General features: G+C 40.1%; 1 protein-coding gene across 1 annotated transcript in view; it reads right to left on the bottom strand.

Moving 5' to 3' along the window:
• Nucleotides 1-20,542, bottom strand: part of CCDC170 (coiled-coil domain containing 170) — a 116,249-nt gene that overhangs the window by 9,389 nt on the left and 86,318 nt on the right. The window contains exons 9-12 of the mRNA XM_089694283.1: nucleotides 19,681-19,881; nucleotides 16,376-16,549; nucleotides 9,186-9,428; nucleotides 6,814-7,050 (exon numbers count right to left, since the gene is read on the bottom strand). Coding sequence (XP_089550409.1) covers nucleotides 6,814-7,050; nucleotides 9,186-9,428; nucleotides 16,376-16,549; nucleotides 19,681-19,881 — 855 coding nt within the window. The remainder of the gene's footprint in view (nucleotides 1-6,813; nucleotides 7,051-9,185; nucleotides 9,429-16,375; nucleotides 16,550-19,680; nucleotides 19,882-20,542) is intronic.

Here is a 20,542-nt window from a genome sequence, read left to right as displayed (position 1 = left end):
CTCTACATTGGTTTGGGGGCTGTAAAACACCATAGTCAAGACATGTTTTTACCACACCCCCCAACCACTGGGGTAGCATCAGGAGTCACAATGGCGACCCCGCCCCATGCTCCAGGGGGCCCGTGCGGCCTCCCTGTCACATTCTATTTTGCACTTGGACAGGAAGGGCAGCAGGGGCATATACAGAAACCGATCCTCTCCATTTTTCTCCTGCAGCCACTGAAACCCGGCTTCTCCTCCTCTCCCTCCCACTGGCATTCAGCAGCTGCAGGAGGAAAATGTTCATTATGCTATTCAAAATAAAACATTTGAAATTCTGAAATTTAATTTCATTGTGGCCCCCGACTGGTTACCAAGTCCCTGCTGTACTGGGTGGCTATGCTTATATGTCCACTGTATCCAAGGAGGGAACCAGGGTTATCACCCAAGCTGAAAGTTGTTTTTTTTTCTACACAATTAAACAATTGAATGAACATTTTCCAAGAGTTGTGATTTCATACTTTTTGCCAAGGGTTGTTTTTTCTGCACTTGCTAGAAATGTTTTTAGCTTGAAACTGAAAGGTAGTACAGCTATCAAGATATTAAAATTTTGCTCTTTGGTTTAGTTATCATTTAATGCATTTTAGAAAGACCAACTGGATGGATTCTGTGACACTCTTTGCACTATAACTTTTAATATATTTTAATTTTAGCTTTAATAAATAGAAACTCTCTTGCAAAAGTTTGTTGAAGCTAATTGCCTAACTTCTGAGAAAACAAAGAAAACAAACACAGCAGTGAAAAAGTCTTGCTAAAAACAAGTTCATTTTTACTAAGTCAACATACGTCACTGATTCCAACACATGAACATTGATGGAAGTACAAAGTCAGCTGTAATGATTTTTAGTAGCTGGAGTAGTGCAATATTTATTATATCTGAAACCTGTGTGAAAATTCATTGTGTGCAACTTCAGCAGGCATATACACAGCCAGTGCTACCTACTTCACTGGGCCCCTAACCTTACTACCTACTGGGTACCTTCAATATGTCTGACATAGAAAAAACATATAACAACTCCTGATACAATCTATAACTATTTTAAAAAATCATGAATCATACTAAATCTGTTGATTATGGTCAATCATTGCAAAATCATTATTTAAAGTGGTTGTAAATGCTCACGGTTTTTTACCTTTATGCATTCTATGCAAGGTAAAAAACCTTCTGTGTGCAACAGTGCCCCCAGTACCCTCAGTACATATCTGAGCTCCAATGATGTGCACATCAGCCTTGGCTGTCCCAGGTGTCTGCTTCCTCATTGGCTGAGACAGCAAGTGGGAGCCATTGGCTCCTACTGCTGTCAATCACAGCCACTCAGCCAATGAGGGGGGGAGTGCAAGCCGTGGCTCCTTGTGTGAATGGACACACGGAGCAGCAGGTGCCCTCATAGCAAGCTGCTTGCTATGGGGGCACCCAACAGAAAGGAGGGGCCAGGAGAGCCTGCGGGGGACCCGTGAAGAGGAGGATCAGGGCTGCTCTGTGCAAAACCACTGTATAAGTATAACATGTTTGTTATTTAAAAAAAATAACAAACATTTTTAAAAAGTAAAAAAATATATATGAACTTTTAGTATCGCTTTAATTTATAGTTTGCCAGCAGTAGCATCGTATATTCACTGTGTATTTATTATTTCTAATAGCATTTTTTTCTTTCCATACTTCTTTCTTTTTCAGACCTTAAAATAAGGCTTAAAGAGTAACTCCACTTTCATGAAAAAAAAATGAAAACAATAATATGGCAATTGCTACAAAAGCTATATTGTAATATAATGTTAATAAAAATTGCCTATCTGCTGTAGTTTTCTCCTAAATTGAATTCAATATCACAACCTGGAGGTGTTCTGTATACTGTTGGTGTACAGAATGAGCCAAGGAATGTAATTTCCTGCTTCTGTGATTGGCTCACTGATTTTCACAGAAATCTGTACTAAAAGTCTAATTTTAGGCATCCTCTGCAATTGTAATTTCATTTTTGATGAGGTACTCCCTAAGGGTTAAATACTTCTAAAGGGAGGCAGACACTGAAACTTTTCCCACCAGAACACTGAGAGTGTACCAGATGAGTATACTGAATCAGACTCATTCAGAATCAGTCTGAGCTTAAATAGTGTTTTTCTTTCTATCAGAAACAGGTAGAAATCTGCAACAAAGTTTGTTAAACTCCTTGCATTGTACATTGGTCACCCAGAGGGGATTGCTTTTTTTAATCAGAAAAAGAATTACTCTTTAAAGTAGGCATTCAGATGGTGCTGGGATGGGTACAACATATATCAAGCTTGCACTGCTGTCTGTATCTATACTGTACCTAGTAGTAGTTAGTCCCATTCAACAGGGCTTGTTCTAGTGCATTCTCTGCATAAAAGTATAAAACCTTCTCAGTGCAGATACCCCACTCCCTGTCCCTATACTTACCTGAACACGATCTTGGTCCAGAGAGAGAGAGAGAGAGAGAGAGAGAGAGGGAGAGAGAGAGAGAGAGGGGGGGAGAGAGAGAGAGAGAGAGAGTACATGAGAGAGAACAGTGGCTCTCTCGGCTCTGTCACTCCTTATAGGCTCAGAGACAGTAGCAGGAGCCACTGCTGTCAATCACAGCCAATGAGGAGGGACACACAGAGCAGGGCTCAGGAGCGAGCAAGCGACTTGCTATGGGGTTCACTCGGTGAGAGGAGGATCCAGGAGTGACAGCAGGGGGACCCGAGAAGAGGAGGATCGGGGATGGTATGTGCAAAACCATTGCACAGAGCAGGTAAGAATACCATGGTTTTTATTTTTAAAAAATTACTTTTACAGTCACTTTAATTGAAGATATTTCATAGGTTGTTCAAGCCATTAAAGTGTTACTAAACCCAGGACCCTGAATTCACTATATCTGGTCTCCCACAATACACACAACATGGAAATGTAATCATTTTTGTAAATAGAAACTGCTAAATACCTTTTCTTATCAGCAGTATATAGCAGTCTTGTGGATGTAGGCTACCTCAAGTCTCTTCATGTAATCTCAGACTCTCCCCTCACCTCCCTCTTCTTATGTTGCCCGTCTGATCCACATTCAGTCATGGAGCAGCCCCAGCCAGGGGTATATGCTCTTCAGCTTGAGATGGATCAAGTGGGAGTAGGTGAGAGAAAATTATGGGAGGAGGAGGAGGGATGTGGAGGGACTGAGAGCACCCTACAGTCCAGGACTTAGGACTGGGGGACTCCCAAACATTAACATTAAGGGAATGAGACTTCCCGGACTTCCCCGGTACTGGGGACATCCCATGTGTGGGTGAGTGACAGAAGCCAGTAAGGGGGAGGGGATGTGAGTCCTGGACATGCTGGGACTTGTAGTGTGCAGGCAGCAGGAGGACCACTGTGTGACAAGAAGGGACCCCAACACTACCCCAGTGTAAGGGGTCGCAATGACGACCTCACCCATGCTCAAAGCAGCCTCCCTGACACATTTGGTTTTACACCCAGACAGGAGGGGTGGCATATAGAAGAACCTAAGCCCCCCATCTTCCTCCTTCAACCGCTGAAAGCCAGCTTCTCCTCTTCTCCCTCTCCCTGACATTCAGCAGCTGCAGGAGGAAGACGGAAAGTGATGATCAGTTCCTGCATATGACACCACCGCCATCCCTCCTGTCTGGGTTACTCTTAGTTCTGCTGCCCCCAGGCCCCCGTATGCTCCCCTGCCCCCTCCCACCAGCTGCTGTGAAGGATTATTTCAGGATGGAGAGTGGGGGGGGGGCTGGTAAATATGTTATATTTACCATCCCCTTCCTTTACTGAATGAACACACTGAGTGATCTGTACCCATCACTCACTATGTTCACTCATAACTGAGGCAGAGTAAACTGTTTCCTATGCTTTAGTTTGTGAATGAACAGGATGTCTCAGAGTGCTTCCTATTCATTTATCTGTGCAGCCAAGGCTGCAGAGATGGGGGTTGAGGACTGTGTACTCAATCTTCTTCTTACTCAAAAGTGAGACATCAGAGGTCTGTTTAGACCCCTGATACTTCACCAAAGTCCCCCAATAGGCCTGCTAAAAATTGTAAAAAATAGTAAAAAATTAAATTGTAAAAAAAAAAACCAAAATGGTAAAAAATAATAAAAAATCAAATAACAAAAATAAAAAACTACTGACACCGTTTACTGCCTTACTGACACCGTTTACTGCCTTACTGACACCGTCCACTACCTTAATGACACCATCCACTGCCCTACTGACACCATCCTCTGCTTTACTGACACCATTCACTGCCCTACTGACACCATCCACTGCTCTACTAACACCATCCACTGCTTTACTGTCTGACACGATCCACTGCTCTTCTGGCTTACTCCATCCACTGCCCTACTACTAAGGAAAGCTAAGTTTATGTTTTTACAGTGACATTATGTTTTTCTATGTTTTCCTTACTATTTAGTTAGGCCTTGCTAGTTTATTTCTTTAAAAAAAAAAAAAAAAGCCGCTGAACCCCATTGAACTTTGATCTCTTTCATGTTGTTAAGATAGATCTCCACCTCTCAAAGATTGCCTACCCCTGCTAGAGGGTGTGCAAAAGAATTGGAGCGATATCTCAAAATGTTGACAGTTTCCCCAAAATCTTTTTAACTGGTTCCCACCTGGCCAATTGTTGAATGACGGCTGGGAGGGACCGCTCCCATTCTGGGAGGATGTCATATGATATTCTCCCATTCTTGCTGCGCATGCGCACCCCTCGGGGCATGCAGCGTGACATTCGGTGGTGAGTTGTGTCCCTTTGGTCCTTTTTAATTTGTTTAGCAAAGAATAAAAAAACCCAGTGGTGAACAATACCACCAAAAGAAAGCTCTATTTGCATGACATTTTGGTACAGTGTTGCATAACTGTGCAAATGTCATTCAAAACACGAAAGCTGAAAACTGGCCTGGGCAGGAAGGGGGTGAAATTGCCCAGTATTGAAGTGGATAATTACCCTCTCATTATGTAAATAAAGATCTGAAATAACTCTTTACACCTGGAGTAACTTGGCGTGTGGTGGAAGCAGCGGGTAGTAGGGAGCCCCAGGTCAACTTTTGCATCAGGGCCCACAAGCTTCAAGCCTCTGCCCAGACAGACTCCATGATGTTGAGATTAGGGCTCTGTGAGGTCAAACCATCACTTCCAGGACTCCTTATTCTTCTTTACACTGAAGATAGTTCTTATTGACATTGGCTGTATGTTTGGGGTCATTGTCCTGCTGCAGAATAGATTTGGGGCCAATCACATGCCTCCCTGATGGTATGACATGATAAATATCTACCTGTAATTCTCAGCATTGAGGATACAGGGTAGGAACACCAAATATTGAGTTGATATAGATTTTTCTTTTGTTTGCTCACTTTGCATTTTGTAAATTAATAAAAATAAACAATTCAAATATACATTTTTGAAAGAATTCTTACTTTACAGCATTATTTCACACCTGCCTATAAAGTTTGCACAGTACTGTATGTAGCACCCTCTAGTGTGCTACTATTGTTAATGTAGGTAAATTTATTATGGTATGACTCATGGTACTTGTGTGAGTCTGCAATTAGGTTGGGTTACTGCAGGTCAGGCTAGGAGACTTAGCAGGTTGGGACTCTATCGCCTCCATCTGGACCTGGAGGCCTATAGAAGCTTCCAGAAGCCAGTGGGCAGAAAGGGTGGAGACCTAAATTTGCATATTTATGGGAGTATGACCAATCCTAGGCTAGGAGGCCCCAGTAGTGTGGTAAGACTAGCCCATAAATATGGGAGAGCAGTGCTGAGGAGGCTGTCGGTGGCCTTGACGGGGTCCCCTAGGTCTAGAGGGGCCTTTGCCTCCAGGCTGAGCTCAGGCTGGCTCAGGAAGATCCATTCAGCATCAGTTTGAACAGGTTTCTTGCCTGGGAGCAGTGGGAGCAAGGAGGACAGAGTGAGTACATCAGCACACCCAGGGATTCATAAGAGGAAAGACTTTCACATGTAGCAAGCATTCAAAGGACGGTGCTGTACTTAACTCTTTATCCTTGTCCTGGAAGATCTTCAGAGCAGCCAGGAGGGCTGGTAGTGTCTGCAGGCTGTGGAGCTGGGAGCTGTTCTACAGGGGAGAGGAGATACTTCTGCATGTAGATTGCAACAATCTGTGCTAACTTTCTAAGAGGCCTGAGAGTTCTTAGTCCATAAAGGGCTTTTGCTACTTATCCATAGAAACTAGCCTAATTTGGGGAGGAGAACAGTCCAGGATCTTTCTTTGTACATAGGAAGGAAGTTGTCCCTGTGCATTGCTTTATTCAAGTTGGGCATCCTATTACCCTATCCAAGTTATTTCCCCCTAATAAAACAACAAAACAAGCTCATGGACTTCTCACTGATTGTGGATGCAAGTGTGGAAAAAAGTGTGTTGCCTGGCTGTGCAAAGCTAAGGGGGACCCAGGAACACAGTGGCCCTCAAGAGGGTAGTGCTACATTTATAAGTCAAGGAAACTCTCAGTTAATTTCAAAGAAATAAAACAGAGCTGCTAGAATGGCCCAGTCACCTGACTTGAATCCAATAGAAAATATATGGAAAGAAGATTTGAAGACTGTTTGTGAAAAAGAATGGGCCAAAATCACACCAAAGCAATGCATGCAACTAATTTCTCCATACAGGAGGCATCTTGAAGCTGTCATTACCAATGAAGGATTTTGTACGAAATATTAATTAAATTTCAGTTAGCGTTAGGGAACTTTTTTCCCTGTGTCATTCCATTTCATTACACATAACCTAATTTCTGAACTTATTTAGACAAATCCATTACCTGTTTTTCCCTCTTGGAAACATCTTCTAAGGTCTTCTTAAGTGTCTTCAGTTCACTGGTGATCACTTCTATGTAGTTTCCTGTTTTTTCTTTTTCCTCTTTTGCTTCTCGTTCTGTAAAGTCTAGCTCTGATTTTACAGACAGTAACCTTTTTTCAGTCTTGCCTTTAACTTTCTCAAGTTGTTCCATAGATTTGTTCAGCTTTCCAATAGTTTTATGTTGTTCCAGTGTTTTAATCTAAAGAGACATATGCATTTGAATACTACCTTTGTGTTAACTATTTTTACTACCAATAGAGAATGCAAATATTCGACAAGGAGATATAAAAACTGGGATATGCTTTTTGACTCTGGATGATACTTAATCAGCTGACCACTTCTCTGTTAATTTACCATCATAGGGTATACTTTTATGTACACCTTGTGTTCACTATATTGCTGTTAGAGATACCATGGTTCACTGAAACTCATAATAAGCATGTTTTCTCCTGTCCTAATGTTATCCTGACCTCTAGTGTTATATATGGGGAGTTTCAGCTAGAAAGAACACAATAATAGTAAATGTCCTTTTCTTTAAATCTTTGGTATAAATACGGTAATTGTTACATATGTGGCATCTTTATACACAGTATACCTATATATCAAATATAAGTAAAATGTAGATAATGTTTTTTCTAACAAAGTCATAAAAACATGATAAAATCATGGCTGACAGTAAGGTACATCCTATCACAACAATATTGACTCCATTATCCCCCACGACAGAGTATCAGATTATCAGCAGATCAACTAATGTTGGGGCAGCACATGTGGAATTTGCCCAATAATATTAGTGATGTGATCTACCACAGTGCCTAAAAAGTCCCACTTTTTGTAAATGCTTGTTCCCTTTCATCTACATTGAACAATGATTATATAAGACTAACAAATATTTTTTAAGTAGATGTAAAACCTAACATAGTGAAGTTTAGTGTGCAAAAATGATCTGAATCATAAACAAGTTCCTCTATTTTTTTTTTATATTTCATCTTTTGTTGCACCTCAGTGCTGCTGATCTCCTGCAGTCTCTTTTCAGCCGCTCTCTGTTTACATACATTCAGTGCAGGGCTGCATGATATTTTTAAGGACAGGTTTCCTGATGGGAAGAACAGTGAACCAAACCTGTGCAATTTGTCTTAAATAACTACTTGTAGTCTTTATTGAAAGCCTGTGTGACTACACATGGCACAAGAAGGAGAGATGGAAAAAGAGTTGTCACCCTAGAACAGGACGCACTTGAACAAGGATTTTCATAGCAGGATCACTATTTGTTAATTAACTAAAACTGAAGATTTTAAAATACCGCAAATGCCTTTTTTACATGTTAAAGCTTATATGAGATTTTAGTGATTGGGTTTACATATACTTTATAGTTAAATAAACCATTAAACCAACATTGGGGACATTCTGTACACTGTTTAATAACTGTTATATCCAGCTCATTTTCTGGTTTCCCAAGCTGTTTTTCTCTCTTTTCTCTCATTGCAACACTGGGACTGAAATTAGGAAAGGGTTGGATTGAAATCTAAGCAGTTTCAACAGAACAAAAGGCTGGAAGACTTTGCAATGATGTTTGCTAAAATCGTTGCAACATATACTGATTTTTTTTTTCAGCAAAAGTAAATTTCACTTTGGGGTCTATGTATAAAACATTTGTTAGACCAATGTCATAAGTATGCATTTAGCTGAGACTTAATATATTGATTTCCTATGATCGTAAGCTCCATCTAGTGGTACATTCCCTGACTAAAGTATTTCAGAAAAAAAAACATTATGGTCACCAGATGGTGCTAACGATCATAGAAAATCAATATATAAAGTAAAATAAGGTGACATTTATTCCCAGCTAGACAAATGTCTGTAACATTTTGTCCAGCAATTTTTCATTATACATAGACCCTTTTAAGTTAGTGTTGGTTAACTATGGAACTGCCTTCATACCCTTCCTACATAGCAAGCAAGTTTATCTAAAACGTTAAAAAATGTTTTGGCTTGAGCTGGATTTTAGAGAAACAATATGGTGTGAGTTATTATTGAAATGTTTATCTTAAAGTCATATAAGATGCCCTTTAAAGTTGAAAAAAAAATAGCCCAGCTCCGTTACAGCTGGAGCCCAGAGAATGTACTTTTGCATGACTTACTTCCCTTGTTGACAGCTTTGGCCATACCCAACACTAGTGGTCGAATGTCATTTTCAATGGTAAAACCAGAACTGGTTTTCACATTTGTGGGCTTATAGAAAAGTCTTAAAGTCTTAAGATATACATGTACATAAACCATTTGTAAACCTATACATACCAATTACTCATAAGAAAGGTACAATGAACTGCTCACCTTTAACTCATTAGTGTCTGCGAGTCTGGATTTAAGCTCTGTGACAGATTGCTGAGCTGCACCTAATTCTTTCTGCAACCTCTCCACCTTCTTCTGCAAAGTCCGGACTGTCAGGTTGGCCTCATCTCTCTCCACTGCCAGAGCTGTGCGGACTTGTTTTTCTTCTTCTAACTGGGTGATTTTTTTCCTCAGGAGCTCCATGTGAAGTTCTTTGCTTTCAAACTTTTCCTTCTGGGCTTTTAGCTGAAGAAGATTGATTACATCAGTAAGTTATTTGTCTTCCGCTTATATGCCTCAAATGTTTACCTTTATCCAGTAGCTAATTAATTGTACCCCAGGCTCTGGCCAGCAAATATAACATATCCCCACTGATCACAGTTTTTAACAACACAGAAACATAGATGAGTGACAGCAGAAAAAGACCAAGTCCATCAAGACTGTTTGATTACATCTACTATTGACGGACTCACTACCTCATCAGTATCGACTCCTCTTAGAGATAATAGTTTCTAGATTCATGTAGAACTTTCCCCCTGCTAAATTGAAGTCATGTCGTTACATTCTTGATCTTAGTTTCATATTGAAAATACTGCCCTCCTAAACCTTATTCACACCCTTAATGTATTTAAATGTTTTATTCATGTCTCTCCAAGCTGGACCAATGTAAATATGCAATTAAGATCATACCTGGAGTTTAGCATTGAGGTAAAAATATATTTGTTGTAAACTTGCATGTGTTGTGTTCTTGCTTATGAATAAAACAGAACATTGTTCTTCTGATAGATGAGACAAGTGAAAACTACTAACATTTTCCTCATCAGGCCTGTAGGCAAAGAAGTTTGCAATCCTCCTCATACTTTGGACACCTACTGATAGGAGACTATAATGACGAGGGTGGCCTCTCTTGTATGTCCTGCACAAGCACCCCTGGAAGTTACACAGATGGTGTCAAGGGAAAGGAGAAACTTGAGTGCTGGAAGATGTTGATCGCAGAACCTCAGACTGAAGATGCCAACCAGGGAGATCAAGAAGAGTATACAGCAAGAAGTGTCAGTTGAGGTATTAATGGAAAGGGGAGCTTCAGCTGGGCAGAATCCACCAGTCATCCCAGCAGGCAGGTGACAAGAATGCACATAGGCAATTGCAGCTGGTTCTGAAGGAGTGCAGAGCTGGCACTAGCTGATTGTATGGAACAGAATCAGAGACTGGTCCAGCAACAAGTGGGCAGCACAGTACAAAATAATAAGCTGAATCAAGGTTGTGGACAAAGCCAAGACCAGAAACTAGGAGGCAGCAGTACAGAGCAGAATCTGAAATCAGGTCAGGAAAGAGCCATATCAGTAACAAGAATCACATGCAGGACACAGGTCAGAACACAAAGAACCATTTAGCACAGTGGCTAAATGGTTAGCACTTCCACCTGGCAGCACTAGGGTTGTTGGTTCAAATCCCAGCCACAGCAGCACCTGCCTGGAGTTTGCATGTTCTCCCTGTGTCTGTGTGGGTTTCCTCCAGGTACTCTGGTTTCCTCCTACACTCCAAAGACATGCTGTTAGGTTAATTGGATCCTGTCTAAATTGGCCCTGATATGTATATGTATGAATGTGAGTTAGGGACCTTAGATTGTACACCCCTTGAGGGTTAGGGATTGATGTGAATGTACAATATATACAGTCATGGCCGAAATTGTTGGCACCCTTGATATTTCTCCAGGAAATCATGTATTTCTCACGAAACGTATTGCATTAACACATGTTTTGCTATACACATGTTTATTCCCTTTGTGTGTATTGGGACAAAACAAAAAAAGGGAGGAAAGAAAGCAAATTCGACATAATGTCACACAAACCTCCAAAAATGGGCTGGACAAAAGTATTGGCACCCTTTCACAACTGCGGATAAATAAGAATGTTACAAGCATGTGATGCTCCTGTAAACTCACCTGGGGCAAGTAACAGGTGTGGGCAATATAGAAATCACACCTGAAAGCAGATAAAAAGGAGAGACGTTCACTTAACCTTTGCATTGTGTGTCTGTCTGTGCCACACTAAGCATGGACAACAGAAAGAGGAGACGAGAACTGTCTGAGGACCTGAGAACCAAAATTGTGGCAAAATATCAACAATCTCAAGGTTACAAGTCCATCTCCAGAGAACTAGATTTGCCTTTGTCCACAGTGCGCAACATTATCAAGAAGTTTGCAACCCATGGCACTGTAGCTAATCTCCCTGGTCGTGGACGGATGAGGAAAATTGATGAAAGATTGCAACGCAGAATAGTCCGGATGGTGGATAAGCAGCCCCAAACATGTTCCAAAGACATTCAAGCTGTCCTGCAGGCTCAGGGAGCATCAGTGTCAGCGCGAACTATCCGTCGACATTTAAATGAAATGAAACGCTATGGCAGGAGACCCAGGAGGACCCCACTGCTGACACAGAGACATAAAAAAGCAAGACTACAGTTTGCCAAAATGTACTTGAGTAAGCCAAAAGCCTTCTGGGAAAACGTCTTGTGGACAGATGAGACCAAGATAGAGCTTTTCGGTAAAGCACATCATTCTACTGTTTACCGAAAACGGAATGAGGCCTACAAAGAACAAAACACAGTACCTACGGTAAAATATGGTGGAGGTTCAATGATGTTTTGGGGTTGTTTTGCTGCCTCTGGCACTGGGTGCCTTGACTGTGTGCAAGGCATCATGAAATCTGAGGATTACCAAAGGATTTTGGGTCGCACTGTAGGGCCCAGTGTCAGAAAGCTGGGTTTGCGTCCAAGATCCTGGGTCTTCCAGCAGGACAATGACCCCAAACATACGTCAAAAAGCACTCAGAAATGGATGGCAAAGAAGCGCTGGAGAGTTCTGAAGTGGCCAGCAATGAGCCCAGATCTAAATCCCATTGAACACCTGTGGAGAGATCTTAAAATTGCTGTTGGGAAAAGGTGTCCTTCCAATAAGAGAGACCTGGAGCTGTTTGCAAAGGAAGAGTGGTCCAAAATTCCGGGTGAGAGGTGTCAGAAGCTTATTGATGGTTATAGGAAGCGACTGATTTCAGTTATGTTTTCCAAAGGGTGTGCAACCAAATATTAAGTTAAGGGTGCCAATACTTTTGTCCAGCCCATTTTTGGGGTTTTGTGTGACATTATGTCATATTTGCTTTTCTGCCTCTGTTTTATATTTGTTCCAATACATACAAAGGGAATAAACATGTGTATAGCAAAACATGTGTTAATGCAATACCTTTTTTGTGTGAAATACTTGATTTTCAGGAAAAATATCAAGGGTGCCAACAATTTCGGCCATGACTGTATATATGTAAAGCGCTGCGTAAATTGACGGCGCTATATAAGTACCTGAAATAAATAAATCTGAGCATCCCTTTAAAAGGCTGTCTGGTGCCTGTACTGACTGTGGGTGTGTACACACAACCAACCACATACACACCGTGAAGCAAGAGAATGAACACTAACACTCCTGCGCGGAGGCACGCACCTAGCCATGATTCATTGTGCAGAGCCGTGAGAAAAGACATGTTTCCATGCTGGCTGGCCAACAGGAATTCCCTGATATCTATTCTCATTTATCCAGCTGGTACTCTCTGTATTATTTAGAATTAGAAACAACTTTATGATTTGAAGTGTATGTAACAAATTTGCTCACTTTTGGACTGTTAAATTCTGTTATATCTGTTGGATAAGTGGAAAAAAAAATATTGATTATGTACTGTTATCAGTTAGCATTGTTACCAGCTCTGCAGGTCTGCAGTCTGCAGCTGCTCTGCAGCTTATGCAGACTAAAAGAAAACCTCTTCCCATGGTATGGAGAAGAAGTAACAGGGAGGTGTTCTCTAGTCTTGTCCTGGGATGAGGACATTGCTTGTCCATAGATACAGTACAGTGAGAGAGCATTGTCACACTAGAACAGGAGGTGTGTTACTGGGAAAAATCCTAAAAAGGAAAACAAATACAGCCGACAAGGAAAACAAATGCACCCTGTTAGGCTCCATGTACACGGGACATTTGAAAAACACTTCTGAACGATGGAAACTGACTGCTGGAAAACATAGGTTAAAAAACATCTGTTTAGCTGCGTTTGCATACCGCGTTTATGTGCATTTGCATTTAGAAGCATTGTTTAAAGATAACATCAAGAGACCTTCCAAAATGCCCAGAATGCACTGGAAAACTGTGAAAAAATTAACTATTTCAGACATTTTGAGAGGAATAGAGAGAGCAGAAGCAGAGAGAGCAGTATGTGTTAAGATTACCTTTCTTTTCTGGTTGTATTTACTATGGATCCCATCATGAGCATAATGCAGCACGTTCTACCATTTTTTCCTTCATGCAAAACCTGGAACTGACTGTACTGGTTTACTAGGTCCATTTGAATACATGGAAAATGCTTTGCATGCATTTCTGATGATGAAAAAAGGCTCTGGACAGCATTTGGATATGGAACAGTTAAAAAACGCTTCTAAACACAAATGCTTATAAACGAGGTTAGCCGCATTTACACGCATTTACAAATGTTTGGTGTTTGAAAAGCTGATAAAACCTACTCCTGAACTCAAGTTTGGTGCTTTCAAAAAAACGACTGTAAACTCAACTGCCTGTAAACAACTGAAAACGACATAGTGTACATGGACACATAGGAAAACATTAGCGGCTGCTGAAAAAAATGCAGAAAAGCTCCTGAATGTGAGTTTATCAGCTGCAGTGTACATGAACCTTAGATACCCAGCTGCTGCTCTCAAAAGTGCTTCCCCAACATGCAATTAGAACCTCAAAAAATGTGTATATGTGTATTTACATGAGAGCTGCGCTAAACAAAATGTGCTACTGTACTTAAAATTATTGTGTCAAAATAGCAATGAACAAATAACAAGTGTCAAACAACCAGTAAATGAGTGTCACTTAAAAAATATGAATTCTACTTAAAAAAATGTGAGCACATCTGGAGGTGGAGGTGCTTCTTGGAATTTGGAATACACTGTTCATGTATTTTGAGCAACAACTACATCAGTATTCAGTAGAGATATATTTTTCAACCAGTAGATGGCAGTGTTTATAAGTTTGTAGCTGTATCTATGGTAAAACTATGAATAATACAAATTTCCTGTTTCCTTGTTGCAGTGGAGCAGCAGAAAAGCACATGTGGACTGTGCACTGTCTGTTTTGTAGGGCTATATACTAAATTTCTAACAGGTTGTGGGCCCAGAATCATATGAAGCAGAGTCATAGCCAGCTACTGCAAATAAATGCAAAATACAGCAACAGAAAGAAGACTGCAACAGAATAAAAGAAAATAGCCAGTAACACAGTGGCAACAAAGCTTTCATTTGCAAATCTGACAAATTAGAACTACCAGCCTTGGAAATTTAAGATCAAAATGTTGCTAATAAGAGAAGGTACATGGAAATATATAAATGCAGGCCAGACCATCCTTCAGATGAATGGATAGAGAAAGATCAGAAAACTCAGAACACAATCTCTATTAGAATAGAAGATGATCAAATCATACATATAAGTAAGTATGAAACTGCTAATGAAATGCAGGAAGGAGTACAAAGGGTGCAGGAAAGAGATAATCTCAACAATAAACTGTATTTGATTAGAAAGCTATACCAAACCAAGCTGATGAAAGGTCAGGATATATAGGATTACGTAAGGCACACTTTGGAAATGGTTGAACACCTGAGAGCTATAGGAGAAGAAATAAAAGATTTTCATGTCGCAGCACTATTACTTACTGGTTTACTACAAAATATGAAATGCTTGTCCCAGCACTTGATACACATCCAGATGAGGAACTGACATTTGAATATGTTAAGGACAAGCTTATGGATGAATATAAGCGTAAAACAGAAAGCATTGATAGTGACAGTGATTCTGTTGCAGAGAGAAACAGTAACATGCAACAAGAAATATGTGAATGCTTTGTGTGCAAGAAACAAGGCCATTTAAACAGACTGCAGAATCTGGAAAGCTAAAATGCAAAACCAAACTAAATTACAAAAGGCCAAAAGTGTGAAGGAAGAAATTGATTGTTCTTCAGAAAATGAATATGTTTTTCAATCTAAAAGTTGTACCACATCTTTACAGGCATAGTGTGTTGGTTCAGGAGCTACAAGTCACATGACAAATGACAGAAATTGCTTATTCATCTTTATAGAGTAAAACAGAAAAAAATCACCACAGCTAATGGACAAATAATGGAATCAGAAGGAAAAGGAAATGGTTTTCTTTACTGTCCAATTTCCCAGAGTGTCACCAGATACCTGTGAAAAAATGTCCTCTATGTCCCTGCTCTTGAAACCAATCTTTTTATACTAGTAATGGCAACAATCAGCAACTTATAGCGGGACTGCGGGACTGTGGCGGGCATTCTGACAATAACTGACACTGGGTGGGAACTAACTAATTGCCACTCATATCTTCAGTGAAACTAACACAGTGATCAGTGCTAATAAAAAGCACTGACATGTACTAATGACACTGGAAAGGGTTAACCTCTGGGGCAATCAAAGGGTTAACTGTGTGATAGGGAGTGTTTTTACTGTGTACTTTGTTGTGTTTTACTATAGGATGTGCTGGCTTTTATCTCTCTGCAAAGCAGTACCTCCCTGCTGATCTCTCACCTGTCAGCTGCTCCGCCGATCACGGAGTCCCCGGCCAGCAAATCTCTAGCTGGGACCTGGTGATTGACATCTTTGAGAGCCAATGACAGTGCAAGTAGAGTGATTTTGAGCACAGGTATGCTATAGGGTGGTCGGGAAGTGGTTAAAATAAAAAAATATCCATTCAAGTAATGCAAAAAGATATCTTTTATTGCTCTCTGCCTCATTCAGATTGCCACATTTCCTTTTTTTTTTTTGTTGCTGTGATCTGACTTCCTGTTAGAGGGTAGTTTCCTTTGTTCTCCATGGCCCCATGGTATGTAAGTACTTTGCTCAATCCTAAAATGGACTAGGAACTATAGCCCATGGACTATGGAATTTGTAGCGTGCATAGAGCAGCATACATGACCGCAAACAAAAGTGAGCGAAGGGGAAAAGAAGAGGACGTTCCAAGGAGGCAGAAAAACAGAGTAAGAAATTATTTAATGAAAAATATCCATATGTCACCAATATTAATGTCACTAAGATGCAATGCAAACTAAGCTAATTGATGGTAACAAACATAGTGACATTTACCTTTCTTTGCAGACCATGTGCAAGTGTCTTGTTTTCAACTAGAGCGTCTGATTCCAGTTTGACCAACTGATCTGCACGGGCAAGGATGACATCCAGACGCATGTCAAAACCTACATCAGCATTTATTCTGTCCAATCTCATCTTTTCAGACAGCTGTTCCAAGAACTTCATGTACTGCAGAAAGTACCAGAGTTAGAAAAGTGAAGAAATAAGTTGGAAGGTGTCTACTGAAATGAAACAGTAGTATGCCATATCTCTGTATCTTCAAATGATTCACTTGTACCTGATAAGTGAAATGTTCAGTTTATGAGGAATTTACATGTCTGGAAAAATACCACTCATTTAGATGAATAAAAAATATACTATAATCAGTTAGGAAAATGGGTCAAAAGTTAGCTGAAATCATATTCTTTGAAGAGAATTTTTTGCTAACAGTTTGCAGAAAATATTGGTTGATTAATTTGGCTGCTGACCAAAACACCCTAAAGTCAATGTATGTGCTTATATGACTACAGCGGTAACATACACATTACAATCTGACAACGTAATATGTGCACAATCAGCATTGAAATTAATTCCAGGTATGGATATCTTGGACCAATGTAACTATGCATATACTATACATGGCCAAAGCCCCTGGAAGCTGGAAATCACTGAAGTAGACTCCGCTACTCCAGTGATCTCTGCTTGCTTCTGGGTCCTGCACTGAGTGGGTGACCTGCTGCATCCTGAACACAGGAGGTCGGCCGTTCAGCACGGGAGCCATCCAGGGAATGCTTTGCATTTTCTCAATGAATTCTGTAATTGGATGAGGTGGAGAGCTTATTTTCCAATCAGAGAACACTTTGCATTCATTCAAAAAAATGCAAAACATTATTTTAATGGAACCCATGCCTGGTGGCCACCCTACTGTTTTCATAATGCATCAGGCTAGCCATTCCGTACAGGACTCGGAAGCAAGTGGAAATCACTAGAGTAGTGATGTCAACTTTAGTGATTTCCAGTTTCCAGGAGCATTAGCTTGATAAATATGTATAAAATATCCATACCTAGAATTCTTCTCTAATTTACCAAAACTATGTAACATGAGGACCGTAAACTATCCATTCAATCTGTATCCAATCAGGCAGGCCTTTACACTGCAAAGTTGTTGTTAGATCTACAACGTAAAAGAGGTTGTACAGTCATACTGTAACATGAATACTGAGCTTATGATTCTAAGCTTCTATGCAGCAAAGACTGATGTGGGAAATTCTATGTATGCTAATAAATCATGCGTAATATGTCAGCACTGAATACTTGGCATAAAAAAATAGATAGGAAGTTAGGGCATTATTTAAATTTTTTTTGAAAGACGTGTGATATTTTCTATGCAATTTTGAAGCCACTCAGATTTGAGGGTATGCTTAGGTGTGTGCTTATCACAGATGTCACAATCAACATCTTTACTATAGATATCAATGATAATACATTAATATGGTCATAATATTATTTTTATTTCATATAACTGTTCTAGTTATTAGACTTTACATTCATCAAAGAATCATCAGCTTTGCAAACCTTATCATTCTAGCTGTCCATTTTTGAAGATAATCAGGGGAAATGTCAACCCACGCCTTCTGTAGCTCTTCTCAGAGGCATGACTGGCTTGTAGGGAGTTTTTCTCTCACCTTATAGTAAAGCTCTTCCCACAAAAACTCAATAAGGTTGAGGCCAGCATGCCTATTAGATACCGAAATCTGGCTTCCTGTATCTTTACTAAACAGATTTTGCAGAGCTTACAAGCATGAACTCAACATGAAAACGGGGCTTTGCAGTTATATGTGAATGATAAATGTTAAATAATTTAGAAAGTAATAGCCATTTACAAGATACTATATATTGGGGGTGATTTACCAAGACTGGAGAATGCAAAATCTGGTGCAACTCTGCATAGAAACCAATCAGCTTCCAGGTCTTATTACCAAAGCTTTATTGAACAAGCTGAAGTTAGAAGCTGATTGGCTACCATACACAGCTGCACCAGATTCTGAGTGCTCCAGTTTTAGTAAATCTACCCCATTTTGTCTTAGGTATAATTGTGCATCAGTTGGATAGAACCTTATTAAAAATGCATGAATATTTTTAAAAAATAAAAAATATTTCCTACAAATTTCAAATTTGTGAAATGTTATTATGCAATTTTGTACCTACTTTCTAAAAGCTGACACTTGAAAAGGCTAAGGCATGACGCCATCAACATTCCCCACCTACCCTGGGCCTAGCAATTTGTTGTTCAGGCACCAGACAGTACTTGTGGTGGGGGTGCACACATTCATCCCATACCTTAAATTTTAAGGTTTTGATAGATGACCACATAAAGTTAAACTACTGCACATTTCAGAGGCTTTACTGAAGCACCACCCTTACAATGTAGTTTAGAGTTTCAGTTTACTTGATCAGTTTGCATTACCTGAAGTAGAACTATGGCCAGGCTATGAACATTCAACTATTTACATATTTGTAACAAGAAGTAAACGTGCTTTACATAGGCTCTCATTGACCTCTGTAGCTGCAGACGCCATGGTGTAACTCATTTTCTCCTTGCTAATAATTGTAAAGATCTGAATGTCCATAGGTTCCACTTTAAAGTAAACGTATTAGAATATCATCCAGTCAATACAGTACATATGGTAACAAGCAGCATTGGTATAGTAAACCTAATGTGGAATCCATCCTCTTTGCTAGTGACATCACTGCTTTTAAACTCTCTCAACTGTTTTAGAGCCTCATAAGTCTTGTAGCAAATTTCCATGCAGGTTTCTAGTTTTAGGAATATTTGGTAATCAGTCTGTCATGTGGCATTGATGACCAACAGACTACCTCAGCCTATGAACTGTAATAAGTCAAACAATTTGACAGCATCAACACACCCCAATAAATGAAAATGTTCCTGTGATCCACTTACAATATATATCATTATGATTTCACATGAAATAGCCTATGTAAATAGAAATGCAGCGGTTATTACATTTTTACAATAAATTTAATGATAGGCTTGCTTTAAAAACAAGTTGAAAAGAGGCAGATGACAGCAGTACGAAGATAACAAATGGGCTACCTCCTACATTACCTCGACAGTGCCTTTTTTACTCTTCAGGACACTGTGATGGTATTTTGCCAGCAGTTCTGCTTCTGATTTAACCTTTGACACACTAGTCAGGTTACGTTATGTAATTGGATGAAAAATTATTTCCAGGGAGTAAGTCGTGTGTGTAGGCATGGTTCAAATACTAGAAATAATTAAATGCCTGCAAAGTTCCTACCTTCTGTTTTTCATAACTGAGATTGTCACGCATGACGTCTCCAGACACAAGTTCTCCTTCAGCCACTGTTAACTGTGATCGCAATTCCTCTAGCTGGTGTTCTGCTTTCTTGGCTCTAAGCAATGCCTCCTGGTGCAGATCTGATTGGTGCTGTAGCTGGTCATTAAGTTTGCTGGCCCTGCCTTCCAACTGTGTGGCCACCTATAGAACACAATCAAGGGCATGATGTGTAAAGAGAAATGGTAGCTTATACACACAAACACTGTTACTGCTAACAACATTGTAATACAATAAAACTATTTTTTGTTACTAATTATAAAAATCTGTTTTATTATAAAATCTACAACTTAATAATGAACATGAATTAACATGAGTTAAAATTGACAAAGGTTGCCTTACAGAACACAGTCAAAAAATAAAGGCTCTGCTTATCACAATTTATATGCCTAGAAACATCTGTGCTTAAATCCAATGAGTATGAATGGGTGGCAGGCAAGAAAAGCTCTGCTCTTATATTAACCCTGCTACAGGGGACAACAAGGTAGTCAACTGGAGCATATTTGGGTAGTAAGCTGCTGACCAGGGCTCAGCCTTCCTCTGCAAGCCTTTCCCTTACTTCCTTGGGGGCTGTCCCTCCAGTTTTCCCTAGCACTTCCTGCACACCTGCTCCTGCGACTTCCTTTGCTGTGAGCTCCTCTGGGCCTTGTGTTTTCTGTAACAGTGATATCCCAGTCCCACCATATGCACATTTGCTTAATTTCTTCAATTCAATCTCAGGACCAACCATGTACCCATGTTAGTAAGAGTTAGCATGTCCCTGATTGGTCCTCCCTCATACACAAGAGCGTCGGTGTCCATGTAT

The sequence above is a fragment of the Staurois parvus genome, unplaced genomic scaffold, assembly GCF_062004578.1.
Source record: "Staurois parvus isolate SC_StPar_1 unplaced genomic scaffold, SC_StPar_1.0 ptg000657l, whole genome shotgun sequence".
Taxonomy (NCBI): domain Eukaryota; kingdom Metazoa; phylum Chordata; class Amphibia; order Anura; family Ranidae; genus Staurois; species Staurois parvus.
Note: the sequence above shows the minus strand (reverse complement) of the source record. Positions and strands in the feature narration are given on the sequence as shown.